This window comes from Sus scrofa, chromosome 10 (genome assembly GCF_054392235.1).
Source record: "Sus scrofa isolate SSC_HxYL_T2T_F1_AM1 chromosome 10, Sscrofa_HxYL_maternal_Yorkshire_Landrace_v2.0, whole genome shotgun sequence".
Classification (NCBI taxonomy): Eukaryota; Metazoa; Chordata; class Mammalia; order Artiodactyla; family Suidae; genus Sus; species Sus scrofa.
The window spans coordinates 11,489,003-11,511,100 of record NC_139392.1 but is presented as its reverse complement, the minus strand read 5'-3'; the positions used below and the strand labels follow the sequence as shown (position 1 = coordinate 11,511,100).

At 44.2% G+C, this 22,098-nt stretch overlaps 1 protein-coding gene across 10 annotated transcripts in view; it reads right to left on the bottom strand.

The window, feature by feature from the left end:
- The window catches only part of LYPLAL1 (lysophospholipase like 1), a 166,941-nt gene that overhangs the window by 117,276 nt on the left and 27,567 nt on the right, over positions 1 to 22,098 (bottom strand). For 9 of the 10 annotated variants that reach the window (XR_014817306.1, XR_014817309.1, XR_014817310.1 and 6 more), the window contains exons 4-5: positions 18,946 to 19,061; positions 18,072 to 18,188 (exon numbers count right to left, since the gene is read on the bottom strand). Coding sequence is in view for 5 of the 10 variants with exons in the window: in XM_021064303.2 (XP_020919962.1) it covers positions 18,072 to 18,188; positions 18,946 to 19,061 (233 nt within the window). In the remaining 5 variants the exon portion in view is untranslated. Of the gene's footprint in view, positions 1 to 13,044; positions 18,189 to 18,945; positions 19,062 to 22,098 lie in introns of those variants that run through there. The other variant, XM_021064302.2, reaches the window with a different exon arrangement.

Sequence of the window (22,098 nt, the reverse complement as noted above, 5' to 3'; positions counted from 1 at the left end):
ACACACTCTATTTTGCTACCCATCCATTAATGGACAGTGGGGTTATTTCACCTTTTTGGTTATTGTGGATATTGCTGCTGTGAACACGAAGGTACAAATATCTCTTTGAGATTCTGTTTTCAACTCTTCTGTATTCATACCCAGAAGGGGAATTGCTGGATCATAAAGTAAGTCTATTGTTAATGTTCTGAGGAACTATCACACCGTTTCCACAGCAGCTGCACCATTTTACCCCGACACCGAGTGTACACAAAGGTTACAATGTCTCCACATCCTTGGCAACAATTGCCTTCTTTTTTACAAAGTTTTATAGCAGCCATCCTAATGGGTGTGAGGTGATGGCTCATTGCGGTTTTGACTGTATTGTTCTAATGACTAGTGGTGCTAGGCATATTTTCATAATGCTTCTTGGTCATCCGTACATCTTCCTTGGAGTAATGCCTACTTAAGTCAGTCCTTTGTCCATTTTTCAATCCTTTTTGTTGTTGTTGAGTGGTAGTTTTTTGATAGTCTGGCTGTTAACCTTTTATCGGATATATGGTTTGCAAATATTTTCTCCCATTCCATCGGTTGCCTTTTCACTCTGTTGATTGCATCATTCAATGCATAGGAGTCTTTAATTTTGATATAGTCCAGTTTATCTATATGTACAGTTTTGCCTTTACTTTTGGTGTCATAGTCAAGAAATCATTGCCAAATGAAATGTCATGAAGGTTTCCTCCATGTTTTCTTCTAAGAATTGCATAGTTCAGCTCTTACGTTTAGGTTTTTAATACGTTTTGGGCTAATTTTTTTTTTACTTCCATATCAATTGTACTTTTGTTTTTAAAAATGAGTCATTTTTATTACGTAGTTACAATGGTTGTCACAAAGGTCAGTATCTTAGAGTGTTCTTAAGGATGTTTTATTCTCATTTTTTTGTAGTTATATTGAAGTCGAGTTGATTTACAATATTGTGATAATTTCTGCTGTACACCCCAGTGATTCAGTTATACAAATACACACATCCTCTTTCAGATTCTTTCCCCATATAGATGAGCACAGAATATTGGATGGAATTTTCTGTGCTAGACAGCAGATCCCCACGGGCCAGTCATTCCATATAACTCAGTGTGCGTATGCCAGTCCCAAACCCCCAGTCCACCATTCCCCCACCCCAAGTTAGTTTTTATGATTTAAGATAAGGGTCCAACTTCATATTACACTGTTTTTCAAAAAATGTCTGTGTGTGTTTAAATGAACTGTAATGAGGCTGTTTGAGCCTGGGCATTACCGGAGTTAGCAAAGATGACTTAGATTTGAAGGAAAAAAAATACCACTTTATTCTAAATCGATGTAAGCAGTGTCTCCCTCAAAGCTCACAGATTTTAGATGATACAGGTAATATCTGCTTATCTGAAAGGAAAACTTTTGTTTCTGAAAACAAACCTATTATGACAGAGAAGAAATAAAAATTTAGAATTTCAAGAGAAAATTTGTCTCCTGAAAGCCAACACCCAGTTTTATGGAAATAACTGTGGTAGAAACATTTCAAATATATGTGTACGTGTGTGCGCGTGTATGTGTGCGTGTGTGTGTGTGTGTGTGCGTGTGTATACATATATATCTAAAGAGACTCTACAGTCTTGTGAAAATTTGGCGCTAGGTATTCTCTATGTATGTATTATGAGGAATATCAGAAAAATCTCCATTTTTGAAAGAGTTTAGTATTTTCTTTTCTTTTTTTTTTTTTAGGGCCGCACCCATGGCATATGCAAGTTCCCAGGCTAGGCGTCCAAACGTAGCTGCCGCTGCCAGCCGACACCACAGCCACAGCATCGCCAGATCCGAGCTGCATCTGTGACCTACACTGCAGCTCATGGCAACGCTGGATCCTTAACCCACTGAGCGAGGCCAGGGATCGAACCTGCAACCTTGTCAGGTTTGTTACCGGTTGAGCCACAAGGGGAACTCCCAAAGGGCTTAATATTTACTGAGAGGCAGTGAGTATACAGCACGTAGAAACAATTACGCATACAGGTTTACTGACTATTGTCTGACGTAGCCCCTACCCTTACGAGCATATGCATGTAGCCGCCCGTAGACACTGATGTTCGACACGAACGGGAAGCGGGCCCAGCGAGTCCGCCGAGAGAGCGGCGCGGACAGACCGTCATCTGGTTGTTCTTCCCAGACAGGGTTTTCCCACACGTTTAAAAAAACGATGACCCTTTTAATTTGTATGTTTTCTTGCTTCGGTGGACAATGAAAAAAATAAAGGTTTAATAATGAACATTTTCCATCAATTACCAGTGACCTCTGTCCTCTAAGAAACCTATATACATACATCCACACACCCATACACACATGCAGGCAATGCATGCACTATACAGAACATGCATGCTGCAGAGAGATGTGTGTATATTAAAATGCATGCTTGTCTGAATATATTTGTATATTCAAGCTAATCTCTTCTTGAAAGAAAATACAAATTTTTAGTCCGGAGAAAGACTAAACAAAGATGCCATGGGTTTGGACAGCTTCACATCCTTGCATCGTTTCTGAGTTCGGACGGTGAGTCCCTTGCTTACGAGCAGAGGGTTTGATGTTTTCAACCTTCTCCTCTCACACGGTTTAAACAACGCTTCCTACGTTCCCGTCATCTGGATCTCATCCTCATGCGTGCAAGACATTCACCCACGCAGCCCTCCATCTGTACAAAGCTGTTAAGGGATCTTAAGGATGATTTACTTAAAATTCCAAGCATTTCAATATACTGGCAAGAGGGACTAATTTAAAAGTAGAATTATATTTCTTTAGAAATGCCTTATACAAGTTGGCTGTCCTTGTTAGTAGTTTTATGAGCAATTTTCAAGGATTTCTATAACTAAATTTTGACAAGTAGCTTTTCTTTCTTTCTTTCTTTTTTAAGGGCCTCTACAGTGACTTCTGAATCAGAACCATGTCCATGTGGGTGGGTGGCGACGTGGGACTCTGTGAGTCTGGCATCGAGGCTGCATCGAGACTCGCCCTGGCATGGTTTGCCCACAGAACTCAGCTTTTCAGCTCGAGCTGCCTGAGTGAAAACAACTTCCCACCAGTGCCCTAAAGATCTTCGTTTGCACCCATTAGTGGGGATTTAAACTGAACAAATGTAGGTCTCAGCTGAACATTTAGGTAACACTTTAGATAACGTTAAAAACCAATGGAGGTAACAGAATTCGGTCAAAGGCGACACAGATGGAGACAGATTATTACACTTGGGGACCGGAGGGTCTCTGCGGAACTTTAATTGTAATTACACTGAAGATTTTTTAATGACATGAGCTCAACTTTGTGCATATTTGACTCATACTTTGCTTTTAGACATCACTGAAAACGTACGGTCAGGACAATATAATCCCTGCTGAACCCATCTTCTCTTGACCAATGCACTGACATGGCTAAACCCATCAAAGAGCAGCAAGAACCTAACTTGGTCATTATTAAGTGGCTTCTTACTCTGTATCCGCTTCCTCTCCTTCCAACTTCTTCCTTCCCTGCAGAATCCAACTTCATTTGGGTATCTGGTCTCCACAAATAATGTTCTCAGAAGGTGGTCCAATCCTATCCCCAGCTCTAGGCAATGGACCCAGATTTCAGCAAATCACAAGAACCCCAGTTCTTTCTATTTCCTTGCCAGTGAGTGGTTTAGAGATGGACATGTGACCCAAGTCTGGCCAGTAACATGTGACAGGGAGTCTTCTGGGGACCGTTAGGGAAGGCGCTCACTCCTAAGACACTATATATAGAAAATAATGCCATTTGCAGCAACATAGATAGACCTAGAGATTATCATACTGAGTCAAGTCGGTCAACGACAAATACCATACAGAACCGCTTATATGTGGAACCTAATTAAAAAGGATACAAAAGAATTTATTTATAGAACAGAAATGAACTCACGGATTTCAAAACCAATCTTAGGGTGACCATAGGTGAAATCGTTGCTGGGAGGGGAGAACTGGGAGAGTGAGGGTAACACTACACACGACTGTATAAAGTAGATGATTAGCGAGAACCTACCGCAGAGCACAGGAGAATCTACTCGATCGTTTGTAATCACGTATCTGGGAAAAAGGAATGGCTCTATTTCTACGTATGACTGATTCACTTTGCTGTACACTTGAAACTCCTGCAACATTATAAGTCGACTCGACTCTAGTAACATTAAACTTAAAAAAAGAAAGAACCAGAAAAAAGGTGTGTTTAAAAAAAATTTTATAGTTGATTTATAATGTTCTGTCAATTTCCGCACAGCGACCCAGGTATACATTTATATACATTCTCTTTTTTTCCACATTATCCTCCATCATGTTCCAGTGATTATAGTTCCCTGTGCTACTTACAGAAGGATCTCACTGCTTATCCAAAAAGGTGGTTTTTCTTCATCTTCTTGATGATGTAGCATTTGAATGCAATGCCTGGAACTGGAGGCCATCACTTGACCAGACCACAGTCAGCCCTCTTAAGGGGGGGAGGGTGTGCCAAGAGATGAAATGAACCTGGTCCCTCCCAGCCTGGCTGCCTGGTGGAGGGTCCTTGGCTTAGAGTCGGCCCAGCCTCTGGACTTCTTGTTATCTGAAGTAATACATTATGTCTTTACTCAGTTGAAGAGTCTGCTCTAGGTGCCGCATCTTTGGAAATCCTAATGCCCAATGTGATGATATTAGGAGGTGGGGCCTTTGGGAGGTGACATGGTTGAGGGAGGAGCTCTCATGAATGGGATCAATGACCCTAAGGGCCATTAGAGGGCCCCAGAGAGCTCCCTCGTCCGTTCCATCATGTGAGGACATAGTGAGACGCCCTCACAACCGGAAGATGACCTTGACCAGAGCCTGACCATGCTGCCCCCTTGATCCTGGACTTCTAGCCTTCAGAACGGTGAGAAATACATGTCATTCTTCCTAAGCCACCCAGTCTGTGGTATTTTGTTACAACAGCCCAAATGGACTAAGGCAGAATCTGTGTTTTCTATTACATGCTGTTCCAAAGCATCCAAACTGATAAAATGTCCTTTCAAAAGAGACATTCAGCAATAAGTTATTATTTAGTTAAACATATACTGTTCCCTTTGAAGAAAAGCATTTTATGGAGAAAGCGATATAATAACATTCTCTCTTTTCTTCTTCAAGGTGTCAAAATCCAAGGATTATTTTTTAATGTCATTCTTCAACCAATTATTTTCATTGCCAAGTCCTATACAATCAAAAAAACATTCCTGTGGCACTTTTCCAGAACTATAATGTACAGCACAAGTTTCCATTTAAAGTATGAGTTTCTTCTCAAGGCGGGGGGCACACTCAATTTAAGGGAGAGTGGCTGTTCAAAGTCCAGGACTACAAAATTCTCAACGCTATAATTGACCAGAATGAATAAAAAGATGCAAAAATAGCATTGCAAATGTGAGTATTTAAAAGGAGGGAGAAGCCCAAATTCATCTCCCAAACTGAGGACTATTAGCCAGGAAAAATATAATTTAGGTCTGAGTCAAACATACCCCAGGCATTAACAGCTGACTTCTGTTTTTGAAAGAGTGAAGCGGGGCGGTAGGAAGGAAGTGAAGGTGATGCTGAAGAGTCCTCTGATCTTCTCTGAGCTGGACTGAGATCTCCTCTAGGGGAGCACAGATGTGCCCCTAGACGGCAAGCCTCTTCAGGGCAGGGATTTTTGTCTGTGGTGTTAACCACCGTATCCTGGCATTTACAAGCATATTCAGCTAATGCTCATGGACTTAACAAATACACCGTCTGTCATCTTGACGGACTGGGGCCCCAACATAGGGGTGTCAACAAGTTTGGAAAGAGCAGATGTGGTTTTCTCCACTTATTTACCCGGCGGAAAGACAAAAGAGGTGGTATAAAATTCACATTAGAACATGTATGCACTGTTAAAGTCTGAGTAGAGTTTGTTACTCAGGGAACAAAGGAACTGAGGGATGGGCAACTGGGCCATCGTAACATGGGGACATGGTTCTGAAAACTGGGATGGAAGGAAAAGGTAGTGGGAGATACCTGGAAAGACTATGTCACCTGAAAGAAAGACAGCCAAGCGATGAACTCTCTCTCGTGCCACGCCGTCTCGTTCATCTGGCCCCGAACACTGGGGTGTGCGGATGCTCTGTTTGGTTTGCTGGCAGCCACTTTGTGACCATAGGAAGACAAGTGTCAGGAAAAAGGCCAATATGCTGGGGATGGCAGAGCCAACAGATAGAAAAGGCTGGCTTCTAAATGACAGCATTGGACAGCTAGACCAAACCAGGGGGCATGTCTCCAACTTTTCTTTTTTTTTTTTTTTTTTGTCTTTTTAGGGCCACACCCATGGCATATGGAGGTTCCCAGTATAGGGGTCCAATCGGAGCTGTAGCCGCCAGCCTACACCACAGCCACAGCAATGCCAGATCCGAGCCTCGTCTGCGACCTACACACAGCTCATGGCAACACCAAATCCTAAACTCACTGAGCCGAGGCCATATACCAAACCTACAACCTCATGGTTCCTAGTCAGATTCATTAACCACTGAGCCACAGTGGGAACTCCTCCAACTTTTCTTCGTGAGATTCATAACTGTTTTCACTGTTTAAGTCATAGCTGATCAGGATTTCTGCCCAAGTCACCTCTGTGCTGATAATTTTAACTTTTAATACATTTCAGAAAAGGCAAAAGTATTCCATCATCATACATTATCTCTCATTCAAGTTAAGAAGTTTATGAATTCAGGAGTTCCCACTGTGGCTCTGCAGTAATGACCCTGACTGGTATCCATGAGGATACGGGTTTGATCCCTGGCCTTGCTCAGTGGGTTAAGGATCCAGCGTTGCCATGAGCTGCGGTGTAGGTCACAAACACAGCTTTGGAGCTGGTGTTGCTATGGCTGTGGTGCAGGCTGGCAGCTACAGCTCTGATATGACCCCTAGCCTGGGAACTTCCAGATGTCACAGGTATGGCCCTAAAAAGATAAAACAACAACAACAAGGCTAAGTTTATGAATTCATCTGACCACGCAAGAAAAAACTGGCAGACTAAAATAAGGCTTTGTTAATGATAATAGGGCTTCAATAAAAAGGGCACATATTAACGTTTCAGAGATGGACTCGATAGAACCCTAGGACTAGATTTGGGAAGGTCAAGATGAAGAGGTCAGTAGAAATGATTCCACTATTCCCTGCTTGTGGGTCTGGGAGAAAGCTGCACACTTAGCTCTAAGATGAACATGAGGGAGGGAGGCCCGATGAGGGCAAAGGAGGATCAGAACAGCTAACCCTGAGCTGATGATCAGGAGATGATGTCAGTGAGAAGACAGTATCTGCAAGGAAAATCTGGTCTGATGTTCAGAAGCAAGATGAGTGTCTCAGTGGCAAATACGTAAATCAGACACCTAGAGGGAATGTTTGACCATTTCCATGGTGTAAAGACTCTTACTATCGCCAGTTTCAAGCTATCAGCTTGCAACCTTTCCGTAAACTTCACAGTTGGGAGCCAGTAAAAGCTGGCTTCACGACCTCTCAGGAGAGGAATTCCTGCTGTGGCTAAGTGGATTAAGAACGTGGCATAGTGTCCATAAGGATGTGGGTTCAATCCCTGACTTCACTCACTGGGTTAAGGATCGTGTTGCTACAAGCTGCAGCATAGGGCGCAGATGAGGCTCGGATCCAGTGTTACCATGGCTGTGATGTAGGCCAGCTCCGACTGGACCCCTAGCCTGGAACCTCCATATGCCATGGGTGTTGGCCATAGAAAGAAAGAAGGAAGGAAAGAAAGAAAGAAGCAACTCGGGAATAGAATAATCAGTTTTCCTGGGATCGGAAGTACATATACGAAGTCATTCCATATCTTCATATATGCATGTGTCTTTATAGAACATAAACACATATTAAGTTCTATATAGTGTAGAGGACATAACATAGAATGTACATTGTGTGCATATATCTAAGTGCAGCTGTTAATGCGTGTAGGTATACACACACATCACCCCCAGTTCTTTCTGCTGAGGGCCTGGGAACAGCAATCAGACACTGAATGGCTCTACTCAGTGTCCAGCTCTTGGTTTCCCAACTGTATGTTTCACTAAATTGGAACCAGGAATCTTTGGAGCAGTGACCGGCTCAGTGGCTTGGGCAAGAAAAGTGCACATGCACCTGATACAGCTTTGTAAGCTATGAAATCATGCGGTGTTCAAAGAATGGGAGAGACCGGTGAAGGGAACTCTAACGCCAACTCAAAAAGGCTCCAACTGACCCGTTCTGCGACAATTTCAGTATCAAAAAGAAAGGGCCACATCATATTAAAACCCACTGAATAAAACGGGAAGCTAAAAGTTGGTGCAGATATAAAGCAAATAAACAATTTAAAGCTTTGATGAGGAGACTCTGCAGTCATAGTCTCAAAGTACCTCCTCACAAAATACTTCCTAACTGCAAAAAGAAAGAGAGTGGCCGTATAGCGGCTAATCTTAAAGTCACAACACTGGTGAAATGATTGGAGTGAACATTTCCAAATGGGATAAACCGAATCCATGAGCCGCCTGAGAAGAGGAGCACGTGCTGCCACGCCTACATTTCCGCACACGAGGAATGAACCCAGATATAACTGCGAGGAAACATCAGAATAATTCAGGTTACAAAACTAACTGGCCTGTCACGGTCTAACTTCACTTAGTATGACAATCTCTAGGTCCGCCCATTGCTGCAAATGGCATTATTTCATTCTCTACAGTGGCTGAGGACAGACAGACATCATCTCACTTATATGGGGAATCTAAAAAAAAAAAAAAAAGGGACACAAATGAACTTAACTGCCAAACAGAAACAGACCCACAGACTTTGTAAAACACATGGTTCCCAAAGGGGACAGGTGGTGGGGGAGGGATGGACTCGGGGTTTGGGATTGGCAGGTGCACACTGAGGTACACGGAGTGACTGGCCAACGGGGACGTGCTGTCTAGCACAGGGAACTCTGCCCAATATTCTGTGATCATCTATGTGGGAAGAGAATCTGAAAGAGAATGCATGTGTGTCCATGCAGAACTGGGCCACTTGGGTGTAAAGCAGAACTGATTACAACACTGTAAGTCAACTTACTTCAATAAAACCTTAACAAATGAAAACAAATAATAACAACCGTCCTAAAAGCTTCAAGAGTATCAAAGCAAAAGACATCAAGGGAAGACCAAGAAACTACGCCAGACCAGAGGCGATTAAAGAGACACAACAGCTAAATGTAATGTGTGACATGGTGTGGATTTTTTGGTGTAGAAGTTATAACTGAACACTTGGTGAAACTTGAATGGGGGGGTCTAATCTAATAGCGATTCAATAGTAATCATTCTTGTTTTGAGTTTCTCAATTGTTACGGCTGCACCGTGGATCTGTAGAATGTTCTCGTCTGTAGAAAATAGTATTCAGGATGATGGGACGTTCTGTTGACTGCTTACTCTCTCAATGAGTTCAGGAAAAAAACAGTTCTTTGTTCTGCACTTGCAACTGCTTTTCATATAAATTTGAAATTGTTTTAAAATACACACTGATCTATTTTACCTTCCCACTTGTCATAACTCCACCATAAGACACTAAATTAGTTTTACAAGTTGACTACTTCAAATCTTTTAAATTAAAACTACGCCACAGTCACAGCCACACCTGATGTGTGCTGCATGTGCAACCTATGCTGCAGCTCACGGCAATGCTGGATCTTAACTCACCTAGTGAGGCCAGGGATCAAACCTACATCCTCATGGATACTATGTTGGGTCCTTAACCCACCAAGCCACAATAGGAACTCCTCAAACTATTCTTTATATATCATTTTAAACTTTTGTTCCTACTTAATTCTTTATATTTATTCTTACATCTACCATCGAAAGTAGCTTGGACACTGTCTGCTCCATTGCATGACCAGAGAAAATGGGGCAGAAATAGTTTAGTAATGAATAGTCACTAAAAGACAGGTAACTGTTGATTATCTAGGTCATGTGAGACACGGCACAAAATACCATCACATGCATTTCAGAGTTGTCAGCAGCAAGGCTGGGCCAGGGTTTCAGTTCAGCTGACATTTTAACTACTTGTTATCCCAACAGGCTTCACCCCAGCTGCCATCGTTATTCAGGGGACAGTGGCCACCGGGAGTGCCGTGTTGAGAAAGGTGAAGAAACTACCTGGGGTCTCCGAGAGTCCCCAGCCTGACGATCTGCATCTGCGGGGGCCTGGGTGGAGAGCAGAATGCATGCTGCATGTGTGCCGCCATCTGGATTGCAAAGTGCCGTCTTCCTAAAAATTAAATCTAACCTCAGGGAAAACTCCTTTTAACGAAAGAACCACTTCCCTGGATTTCTATAAATTCAAAAGAACTCCTAAAGCAATCTAACAGTGAAACGAAGCCAGCTGGAAATGGAACGTCTGATATCATCCAGTGACCGCTTTCTGTGTCAGTTTGACGTCTATCGCTGAGCACCGCACTAGGCACTGAAGAGGAAAGACCTATGTAGCCCTGGCCCTTGAGTTCAAAATTTAGAGTTGGTGGGACCGGCACATAAAGGATAAGCACGGAAACACGGAGAACAGGTCAACCTCTTCTGCCAAAGACACGTGGGCCACCCAAAACCTGTGTCTTAGACGTTAAGAGTTTGTCAGCTGAAGGAAGAAGAGGATTCCAAGTAGAGGGAATAATATACTCAAGGTAAAGCTGTGAAAACATCTGGTGTGTCTAGGGAATTTGGGTGTGGCAGAAACATCGTGTGTGTGTGTGCATGTGCACTGTGACATGGGAGAGGGAAAGGCAGGGGATGAAGCCGAAATAGGCACAGACTAGATTGTAAAGGGATGTAACTGCTTGGCTAAAATTTATTTATTTATTTATTCTTTTAGGGCCGCACCTGCGGCATGTGGAGGTTCCCAGACTCGGGGTCGAAGTAGAGCCAAAGCCGCCGGCCTGAGCCAGAGCCACAGCAACACTGGCTCCGAGTCACATCTGCGACCTACACCACAGCTCACGGCAACACCGGATCCTCAAGCCACTGAGTGAGGCCCGGGAATTGAACCTGCATCCTCATGGATATGGGTCGGGTTCTTCCCTCGCTGAGCCACAGTGGGAACTCCCAAAATTTCATTTTTTTCTGAAGACAGTGGTGAGCCAGCCCAGATGGGAGGGTTGAGAGGCAGTAGGGAAGGCCAGTAACTCGGATGGTTCTGCTGGTGTGCTGGAGAAGGAAGCGACGAAGGAGACCAGAGGCAGACCGTGTAATGAGGTGTAATGAGAACAGAACCAAGGCGGAGGCCATGAGGATGGTGTAGAGGCCAAGTGGAAAGACGTTTCTTTGATGCAACATCAAAAGGATTTGTTCACAGGCATGATGAAAGGATCGGGGTGGGGGGGTGACACAAAGACATTATTATGTGGCCGAAAGTTCATTTAAAACAGATCACAACAGAAGGGCCTTCCGGAGCAGACCAAGAGAGCAATGACGCTGCACTGCCGTGCCGGGCTCCTTTTCCTTTATCTCAGAACAAATCCATTTTATAGACGAGGGAACAGAACCTTGGGAAATGAGGCTTTTTCCCCAAATCACATTTGGCAAGTGTGAAAACTTTGCGATATTTTGAGGATAGGAACTGTGTGAACATTTTGCAGTGTTGTGAGGATACGAACTGTGTCGGGGGCTGTGTGACACCCAGGTGAGACGCTCCTGCAGGAGGTATAAGCGGGGGTGGAGAGCAATGATGAGAGCCTGGGGCCAGACAGGTGGCTATGGGGCCAGCATTCCCAAGCCATATATGTGGAAGATCACCCAGAAAGAGAATGAGGAGAAAAACAGAATGAAAAGGAGCCTTCACATTAAAGGGAGTAGCAAGAAGAAAAAAAAAATGAAGGAAACAGAGAAATCATAGTCCAAAGATACTAAAAAACCAGGCTGGAAGGTTCAAGTTTCCAGAATCAGGGGTTAATCAACGCATCACATTCTATAAAGACATCGAGTAAGATAAGGACTGAAGCAGGTTATGGGGCTCAGAAATTAGAACTCTGAGAGAAATGGTTAATCGGCTTTAAAAACTCTTAAATCTGCACCATTATGAAACATGAGGCTGAGCCTGTTACTGAGGCAGAGGGAGGGACCACTACGTGCATTTAGCACAACAGTAAAATGGAGCCAAAGGCAGCATGAATATCGAATGTCTGCAAAGGAAAGGAAATGGCTCTGAATCTGACGTTTGAAATGTAGGTGAGTATTTCACGGCCTTTCTGAGTATTACCACCATGGCTCTATGGACCAGGGCAAAGGCTTCCTCGGGATTCCAAGCACGTCACCAACCATCTCTGGATCTCAGTTTCCATGTGTAAAATGATAATTTCTGGATTCCCTCCAGCCAGAGAAATTCCTGATGCTGTGGCAGAACCAAGACAGCGTCAAAACAGCTGCCCTGAAGCCCGCTCGACATTTCACAGGCTAATTAAGAAGAAACTTTTTTTTTTTTAAAGGATTTCAGCTACTATTTGAAATTGATACATTTTTTCATTCGCCATTTAAAAACCCTGTTTTTAAGTTGAACTAGAGATTTATTGCTGTTGAAGTGAAATTTTTAGAGAGAGCCATTTATTTGCCTCTGCCGATTGCATGCTGTGATCTTTGGTTTTGACACTTCTCTCTGGTTATAGGACAGAGAAACGAGCTTAATACCTAGTGCCCAAGGGAAAGATGTCTGTCTCTCACAGACATTTCAAATTCAATAATTTCATTGGCAAAAGAAAACAGACCAGGAATGGCCAAAATTACTATGTCAAGTATTAATACGTCAAGTGTTCCTCTAGTTTCAAATGGACAAGCCACCAACTGACTAGAAAAAACTGAAGTTCTCTTGTGGCGCAGAGGGTTGACGCTCTGGTGGTGTTGCTGCAGTGGCCTGGGTCGCTGCTGTGGTGTGGGTTCGATCCCTGGCCCAGGAACTTCCACATGGTGCAGGCAGGGCCAAACAACAATAACAACAACACAAAACAAAACAAAGAGCTGGGAAGAAAGAGGGAAAGAGAAAATGAAAACAGTGATTTTTTTTTAATTCAAGTAATACTATGTCCTTAAGAGTAGGTAGTGAAATACCAGAATAAATCAAAACCAAAAAAAGTATTAATTTGCTACAATAACAAAAAATGAAGTAACAAGCTATTTTGAAATAATCTCTAATAGGAATTTAAAATAGAATGCAAGCACATTAAACTTTCTCATCACTTCTTAAAAAAAAAGAAAAAAATGAAAAAAAGAAAGATCCCAGAGGCTCTGAACTAAAAACTATTGGCAAAAACACAGGTCTCTTATGGGCATTTTGCCCAAAATATGATTTCTTCAAAACAGGATGTCCACTATTCATCATAGACCCATTAATTCTATTCCCAGTATAAAAATCACATATGGCTTTCGTAACCAGTCCAAGACAAAGGCCTAAATAAAATCACAAAGGTAATGCACGTAATAACTTGAGGGGAGCATAAAAAATACATATATTTTCAGACAATAGCTTATCTTTTTGTAAAATTCCACTCAATATTTCAAACTAAATTTCACACTCGTTTTCTGAAAGACTGAAGTATGAAAAAGGAAAGAACGAAGGCTTTGCAGAATTTGAGGGAAGTCCTGGGGATATGGCAGCGAACACGCTGAACAAACTGGCTGGTCAACTGGGCAGTAAATGGTGTTCCAGCTTATTCTCCCTTAATGAGGAGCAATTGGGCAAGAATGGGATCAAGACAGCTCCCCAACTGGTACCCTGTTTACTGCTAATTCTCCTCCAGTAGAAGGACCTCGGTCAATCTCAGCCTCGGGCCCCCCTTTTAGAATAACGGATACTAACATTCGTTCTGTATGGACAGAAGGATCCTTCCTCCTTCTGACAACAGGTGCAGAGACACATACCTGCCTCGAGTGTGAAGGAAGGGAGATTCACGATCCCTACGGGGAGAGGCCCGGCTAATCTTTAGACCGCTCTCTGGTGGATGGATGGATGGCATCATGCAGCATGCTCCTCAAGGGGCAACACGACAGCCGCGTCTACGCCGCCAGCCCTGCATCCGCTGGGGTGGCGTAGAGGGCCACAGAGCACACTGGGTCCTACCTGCCTTAAGGGCACTTTGGACCCTTCAGAAAACTGCCTGGAGACGATTTCCAGTTGGAAGCCACAGAGAGGGCACTGACTGGCACTCAGGGACAGGCTTTCGTGGTCCTAGATGGAGTTTACAAGGCTGGTGAGGTCGACCCCCTGAAGAGTGAGAAACAGACTCCGAAAGCCCGAACTGTTGCAGGCCACCGATATGCCTCTCCAAACTGAAATGGGACAGCATGGAGTCTCCCCCCTGCGCCCCCATACCCCTGAGATCCGCCCCTCCTCCTTTCACAGACCTCAGCTGGCGTAAGGGACAGCTTGGGGCCAGGGTGACACGGCTCTGTTCTCCAAAGGGATGAAAAATCGCAATCTATCCCCAGGGAATGTGGGAAAGAGAAGGGGTTCACACTTTTGTGGATCTGGCCGAGACTGGCACCCGAGTTCCGGCCGACAGGTCCCTCCAGGGAGGATTATGCCCAAATTTGACTGCTCGACTTGGGCAAGAGTTCACAGCAAGGAGGAAGACGTAAACCCGGGAGTGGAGCCCTCAGGGGGGACTCAGTGTCTTGTCCTCTGGGTCCCGCTGCTGAATGTGTGACTGGTATTCATGTTTGACATGCTTACGCTGTAAATGCCCGCGAGGTCCCAGAGCCATTCTCCTGCTTGGGAGGAGCTGCACGGAGGGAGCTGCCGGGCCCTCCACCGCTGAGGACCCTTCAGGCCACAAGCCTCTGTGACAGACGATGCTGCCAGTTGCAGCCTCTGGCAGTCGGAGGTGGCCTCCTTTGGACTCACTCACCGCCTCCTTGCCACAGCTCCCAGCTGGACCTCTTTTGAAAAAGCAGCTGTCAGCTTACTCTTGGGCTCTTGTTGAAACGGAGTGCCCGTCCCCTGGAGGAACTGTGACTCTCTGGCCTGGTATTTCCCTTTTGGGATGGATCGACTCAGGCTCAATGACTAACAACGTGAAAAGGATCCAGTCGTGGAAATGGCACATTCAAGACTGCAGCCGGCCTGGCCCCAGCGGCGCCTTGGCTCTACATGAAAAAATGGCAGCTCTTCCACCTCAACACCTGCAGCATAGCTGCTGGTGCAGGGCCGCTGAGTCACAGAGGTTCCCTTAACGCCTGGGCCTGCTTCAGCGGTGGCTGGCTGAGCTGAAACCCGATGGTGGCCACTGGTCAGATGCAACTGTTTGGGCTCAGGGCCAGCGACTCAGAACTGAAAGTGGACAGGGTCTTTCTGCTCAGTGGGCAAAACTCGAGGTTGCCCTCATAGCTCTGGCAAACACAACATTGGATCAACCTCATTATATTTTTACTGACTCTTGAGTTGTTGTCATGGCCTGATTATTTGGACTGTCACTTAGCGAACCACAGACTGGAAGATTAAAGACAGCCCCCCCTCCCTTTGGCTCTGCTAACCCAGGAAATAAACAGTGGCTGCTGATTGAACCATCTGAGTCACTTATGTAGAGGGACCCACTTTTCTGCTGAAACTGACTGGAGTCAAGCTGCTGGTCGAGACTGGACGGCCAGACTGCCAGCACTGCTTACTTAAGCCATCAGCAGACTAGACACGGTGACACATCAACCATTATACTGGATACAAAGCAAAGGAGCCAGTGTTTTTGATATACGGCCTGCCGTTGCATGCCAAACTTTTGAGTCCTGACGAAAGTTGACCCAGTTGTCTGGCAGTGAAGGCAACCACACTGCCTGGGGCATTGCCCATGCTTGCTCCTGACACACTAATTACATCTGACTTTTGACCTCTTCTTGGGGTTGTAAGTGGTGCCTCACTGTGTATTAATACTTTCTCAGGTTATGTGTCACTGTTCCAGTCTGATAAGCTGACAGGGGCCACACTACTGTGGCTCATAAAATGAATCTGTATTGTATTTTTGGCTTTTATTTCTGGAATGCTTCCCGTTCAACAATGCAGAGCCTTTTGTTGCAAAATGATTCAACAGTGAGCTGGCAGTCAGGTACTGGATGGGCTGCACACAGTCCCTACAACTCACTGGGGTTTGGTATCTTTGAGCATTGGGTCTTTCTCAGCAAAAACTGACTCAACAGATGTCTGGATCTACCCGTTTTACTTTCTCCTGGACCACACACCCTGGTGAGGTGGTTAGGTCAATAAATACAGCTGTCCTCAGAAAGGGGTCCTAGGCTGTTTTCTGGGCAAGGGTCAGAATAAAATGCTGGGAGATGATGTAAAGCTCTTTCAAAGCCTTGTGATTCCTCCTGACCATTAAGGCCGGGGCTCTGGTGGAGGCTGCACCGCCCTGGACTGTGCCTTGCAGGCCCAGATGGAGTCTGAGCAATTGCCCTCGCAACGCTGGATGAATGCTTTGGACGAAGTAGGAAGGTCGGTACAGAGACGTAAGGAGAAGGACAGCTGGCCTCCTGAGGCACATCCTTACCAGGCCATGGAAATTGTTCAGCTGGATGGGACCAGGCCCTTGGTGGGCGCAGCTGGGACCAGGGCTGCAGCGTGGCTGGTGCTTAGAGCTCTGATCATAGCAGCTTAATTCAGTGCTGGATGGAACAAACGGACCTGATCTGGTTGCAGCTAAATGGCAGAGTTGACCAATATGACAGAGATGACGCACGCGATGACGCACGCAAGGACCTGCACCTTAGCCTCAGTGCGGGAACACGCTGCGGCCGCCCTTCCCTGGGAAAGGCTGTATGCGTGTAGAGCCGCAGAGACGTGTTTCTACAGGCAGATGTGAAGCAGAATCAAACATACATAACAGTACACTGGTTCTCTGTAAATATAATTTTGGTTTTTCACGTGTTAAAATTACACACAAAGTCTTGTGTACCAGCTGTCTTTGTGTCTCATATAATCTGAATTTTCCTGAAATGTGTGCAAGGCACTGGTAATTCTGTTCTCTTATCATACCTCAAGAAATTCCTATTACGTGAAAATAACAGGGAGTTCGCATTGTGGCTCAGCACATGAGGACACGGGTTCCATCCCTGGCTTCGCTCAGTGGGTTTAGCGCTGCCCCAAGCTGTGGTGTAGGTTGCAGATGCAGCTCGGATCTGGTGTTGCTGTGGCCGTGGCGAGGCTGGCAGCTGCAGTTCCAATTCAAGGCCTAGCCTGGGACCCTCCATATGCCAGAGGTGCGGCCCTAAAAGAACAAAACAACAAAGTGCCACCCCTATACATCCACGAGAATGGATAAAATGGAAAAGACCGGCCATACTGAGTACTGACAGGGACCTGGAGCCTAAGCGGAGCCCCAGGCCTGGAGCAGACCAGTACTCTGGTCTCACAGAAAGAGGGCTCCACCGGGCACCTGAAGGCTTCCAGCCTCCACTCTCGAGGCTTTGGGGGAGTCTTTACTCCTCCTATCCCTGGGATCAAATACCAGTAACACCCACTCAGTCTACCTCCTCAAGGCCCTGTGAGGATCGGCGGAGACAACGCGAAACCACGCGACACACGGGACGGGGGGGCACTGAAAACCACAGAAACACGAACACCCCGCTGGGAAGGTGGTTTAAAGAAGGTGACGATGAAGACAAAATACTATCATGTGAAACCTTTTCATGATTTCCCACTGCCTTTACTTCAGCTGGTTTAATTGCTTAGTACTCAATTACTTAAAAGGTTTCCAAATATTTATGAACACGTATCTGACAAATCACGCACAGACCCTTGCCTTAATTAATGTTTACCATGACCTGGACCATACTACTCTCTGCGGTGCCCAGCATTTAACAAATAAGCCCGTGACCTACTGATGTGTCTCACTATTTTCGCTTATTTATCAAATTAGACTCTGGCTGTAAAAGTCACTTTTCAACAAGACACTACATGTCTGTGAACAAATCCGTCCCGATTCCGTCACTCTGGGAGCTTTGTGAGAATCCAGGACTTCAGCTTTTCTAGCTCTGCTTTGCTTAACTCGTGGTACACGCCTGGGAGGCTATGAAACCTTGTGCTCACCCCCAGAGACGTCAACGTGGAGTTTGTCTCCTCGCCCCAGGCATGAAGAACTAGCTCATCTGCGGTACCGTGACACTGGAACAACTCAGGGAGCAGGCCGTCACTCTGCTGGAGCGCCTAGGGGGGAGAAGAGAAAGAGGGAAGCGTCTCAGACCCTCATGGAGACCAGCATCCTCGGGTCTGAGAGGCCGAAAGACGCCAGGGTAACCCACGCCTCAGTACTTCGGGGGAAAGGGGCCGCGGTGGTGCCGTCTGAGGAACTCGCCGGAGGGCTGGGCCCCCGTGAGCCACAGCGGATGTGACCTGCACCCACACGCAGAGGACCGGCTCGAGGCGGCCGAAGCACTTCCTACAGAGACCGTGTGTCTTGGGAGGACACACCTCTTTCGCATGGAGTGGAAAGAGGGAGGCGCGCAGGGCTAAGGGATGATGCAGGGGAAAAATGACATGTCTGGTCGCATCGCTGCACCTGCTGGTTCCATTGCTGGTAACGAGGCTGCAATACTCTAATGCGCCATATTCATAAATTAGGACATTGCTGCAGAACAGGTACTGGCTGTGTAACTGATTCTCTGGTTTGATGACGCTCATGACATAACAAACCAACCTAGCTCAATCATCTATATTTTTAATATGCATAAAAGATACATTTTTTTATCCTACCCCTTTGACACTTTGCTGAACCAAATTCTTTGTGGAAACATGACTGACTGGCTGGTATTAATCAATAAAACTAATTTGGTCATCAAGTCTCAGAAATGCCCTGTGTAGCAGTGGTTAATCAATGTTGTTTTACTTGCAATGTGTCAGTGTCTAATGGTTTTCCTTTCTTTCCTTTTTTTATTCTGCTTTGCTTTTAAAATCTGGAACTTACCTGGTAAACAGCAGATGCTGTATTCAGAAAACTGGAAAGGGCAAATACTCCTGCTACGTCTTGATGATTTCTAAATGCTAAATGCATTGCCATGCATCCTCCCATGGAAAATCCTCCTACAAGAAGCAAAAGTTCACTTATCAGACATAGCAGAATATGTGTTAACAATAATTTAGAACAAGATATAGCTATGCCAGGTTTCCATAAATATTTGGAGACCTAAAAGAGATAAATGCTAAAAAGAAAATTTAGTTTACTTTAGAGCTCATGGAGAAAGACCTGCCATGAATAAATAGCACTGTTCTATCTATGTCATCACTGGTAAAATAATCTCTCATAAGAGGGGCTAGAAGCGAACAAAGACATCTTGGTCGTCGAGTAAAAATATTCATCGTAATTCAAAATATGAGTCATGGCACAAGTGTTATTTATTTAAACTCCTAATGTCGACTTATATTTTGTTTATACTTATTGGAGTCCTCACACTGGAACTACAATTAATAACATACACCTTTTTGCCTTCTTTGCCAAGCTACAAGCTCCATAAGGATTCTATTTCTAGTGTTTGCCGTATCATAGATGCTCAGGGATCTTTGAATTAGGAAGGAGGATCAAAAATTTGATGAGCCAGTTAAAATATCTTTGTATTATAATATTATTTTGAAAACAGCCTTGCGATGGTATAATTAAAACATACATATCCATATGTACTTTCAAAAAAAGAATGTGGGCAAGTTCCCGTCGCGGCGCAGCGGAAAGGAATCCGACGAGTGTCCGTGAGGACATGGGTTCAATCCCTGCTTCACTCAGTGGGTCGGGGATCCGGCATTGCCATGAGCTGTGGTGTAGGTCACAGAGGTGGCTTGGATCCCGCGCTACTGTGGCTGTGGTGTAGGCCGGCAGCCACCGCTCCAATTCAACCCCTAGCCTGAGAACTTCCACATGCCTCAGGTGTGGCCCTTAAAAGCAAAATATATAAATAAAATAAATAAAGAGTTTGGCAGAAAACAATTTACTCACTTGACAAACTTTTACTGCATTTTATGTGCCAAATACGGTCACTGGAGTGACACTAGCCACTGGAGACGTGCAGGTTAAAATCCATGGACCCCTCTGTTTGAGGGAAAACAGATACGTGACAGGATGGGGAGGCAGGAACATGCCCTGGCATGGCACAGGGGGAGCCCTACAGACTTACAGGAGTCAGCCAGACTCAGGGCCACCCTCCCCAGCCTGAGTGAGAGTTAAAGGACATCTGATTTAAAAGAAATCCGTATGTTACAGATAACAAGGCTGTAGGAACACAGTTTTCATTTGCTGGAGAAATTTAAGATCTTCAATTACATCTTTGCCAAATGTACCAAGGAACATAATAAATGTGACTGACTAATGAAATGTTTAATTTTATTACATTTTACCTATAGTTAAATTATGTTTACTCACATGTGGCTAGGGAGTATCATATTGGACAATGAAGTACGTGCAGAAAATCTAAGCTGTCCCAGTGACTGAAAAATCCATACATGGAACACCAGTGAAATCAATGTTTTCTAAAAAATAAGGTTGTGAGTTCCTGCTGTGGTGCACCAGGATCGGTGGCATCTTTGTAGCACTGGGACGCAAGTTCGAGCGATCCCTGGCCCAGCACAGTGGGTTAGGGATCCAGCACTGCCACAGCTGTGGTATAGGGGTGGCAACTGTGGCTCGCATCTCATCCCTGGCCCAGGAACGCCACATGCTGCAGGGCGGCCAAAAAATAAAAAAAAACCAAAAAACAGAAAACAATAACGCTGTGGCTGAGATTAGTAAATGGGATCTTTTAATGTGATAAAGATTCTTTTCTGAATCATACCAAAGGGAAAACATGAACAGAAATAGACGGGTAAGCAAAAATACATTTAGCAAATTATTTTAAAAGCCCTCTTACTGGGAAAATGCTACCCGTTAAAGGCACCCACCCCATCACTTCATTTTGACTGACTCGGGTAACCTACTCATTTTATGTGGTTTCAGAGCCCCTTGATGGGACCAGCCTGACAGCAGCAACAACACAACTGAAAAAGAAAACACTTTTCCACACACGAAATATTGCAAACAACAACAAAAATGCATCCTACAGACATTTCGCCTCATGATCAATTCTCGTAATGTACAGTGGAGAGAAATGTCTTCATTGAAAACTTATTCCTTTGAGATTTAATCGAAGTCAAATGTCTACGTGGAACCTTGTGAGACAGTCTGCATTTCCTCAGCAGCCGTCTCTGACAACACAATCGCCTCTTACACGGTGGACACCGGTGTGAAAAGGGACTTGAATAGGAGAAAAATTAACACAAAGGACTAGTTATTTGAATTCAATTTCCATGTAAGTGTCTGAAATGCAATATAAAATATACTGTTCAATAAGTAAATGCCAAATAGTAAACTCATTGTAGGTAATAGTTATAATGTATATTTATAGTTGCTGGTAAAGTATTAAAATGTCATGAGTTAACATTGCAACATGCATTAACAAGCTGAATAAAACATGTTAAAAAATAATAAACCTAGCTTTTATGAACTCTTTAAATTAAACAGAAACAATGTATAAAAACTATACTGCGAAAACTAAGCTAATCTATCTGAAAACAAAATCCAGAGGGAGAAAAAAAAATTTACAATTAATGTTTACTATTAATTGAATAGGATTTTAAAACTGCAATAAAATCCACCCTCCTTCTAAGTTTCAAGAGTTCCTCCATGTAATGACTGTATAATTTTTCTTCAGACTGAACTGTGATAAAGTCTCAAAAGACTTGGGAATATATAAATTATGCCCTTCATGTTTGTAGATTTTCTCTCATACACCATTTATAGGACAAACAAAATATTTATCATTTTCTAAGGCAAACTTTTAAAACAGTAGTCCCAAACCTTTAAAGTTCTGATTAACTGTTGTTGAAAAAATGTAGTTATTTAATTAAAACATACGTATGTTAAAAGAAAGTCAAAGAATACTATTCTCAAGTTTTAGTTCCATGAGCTTCAGCAGAAATCTCATATAATGTCAGAAAAGGGAGCCTGGAAATTGTGGAGCTAGGTTTCATCTTGGTAATTCCATCTATCCCTTCATTTTAACTTATTATAACATCTTATTATAACATTAATATGTTA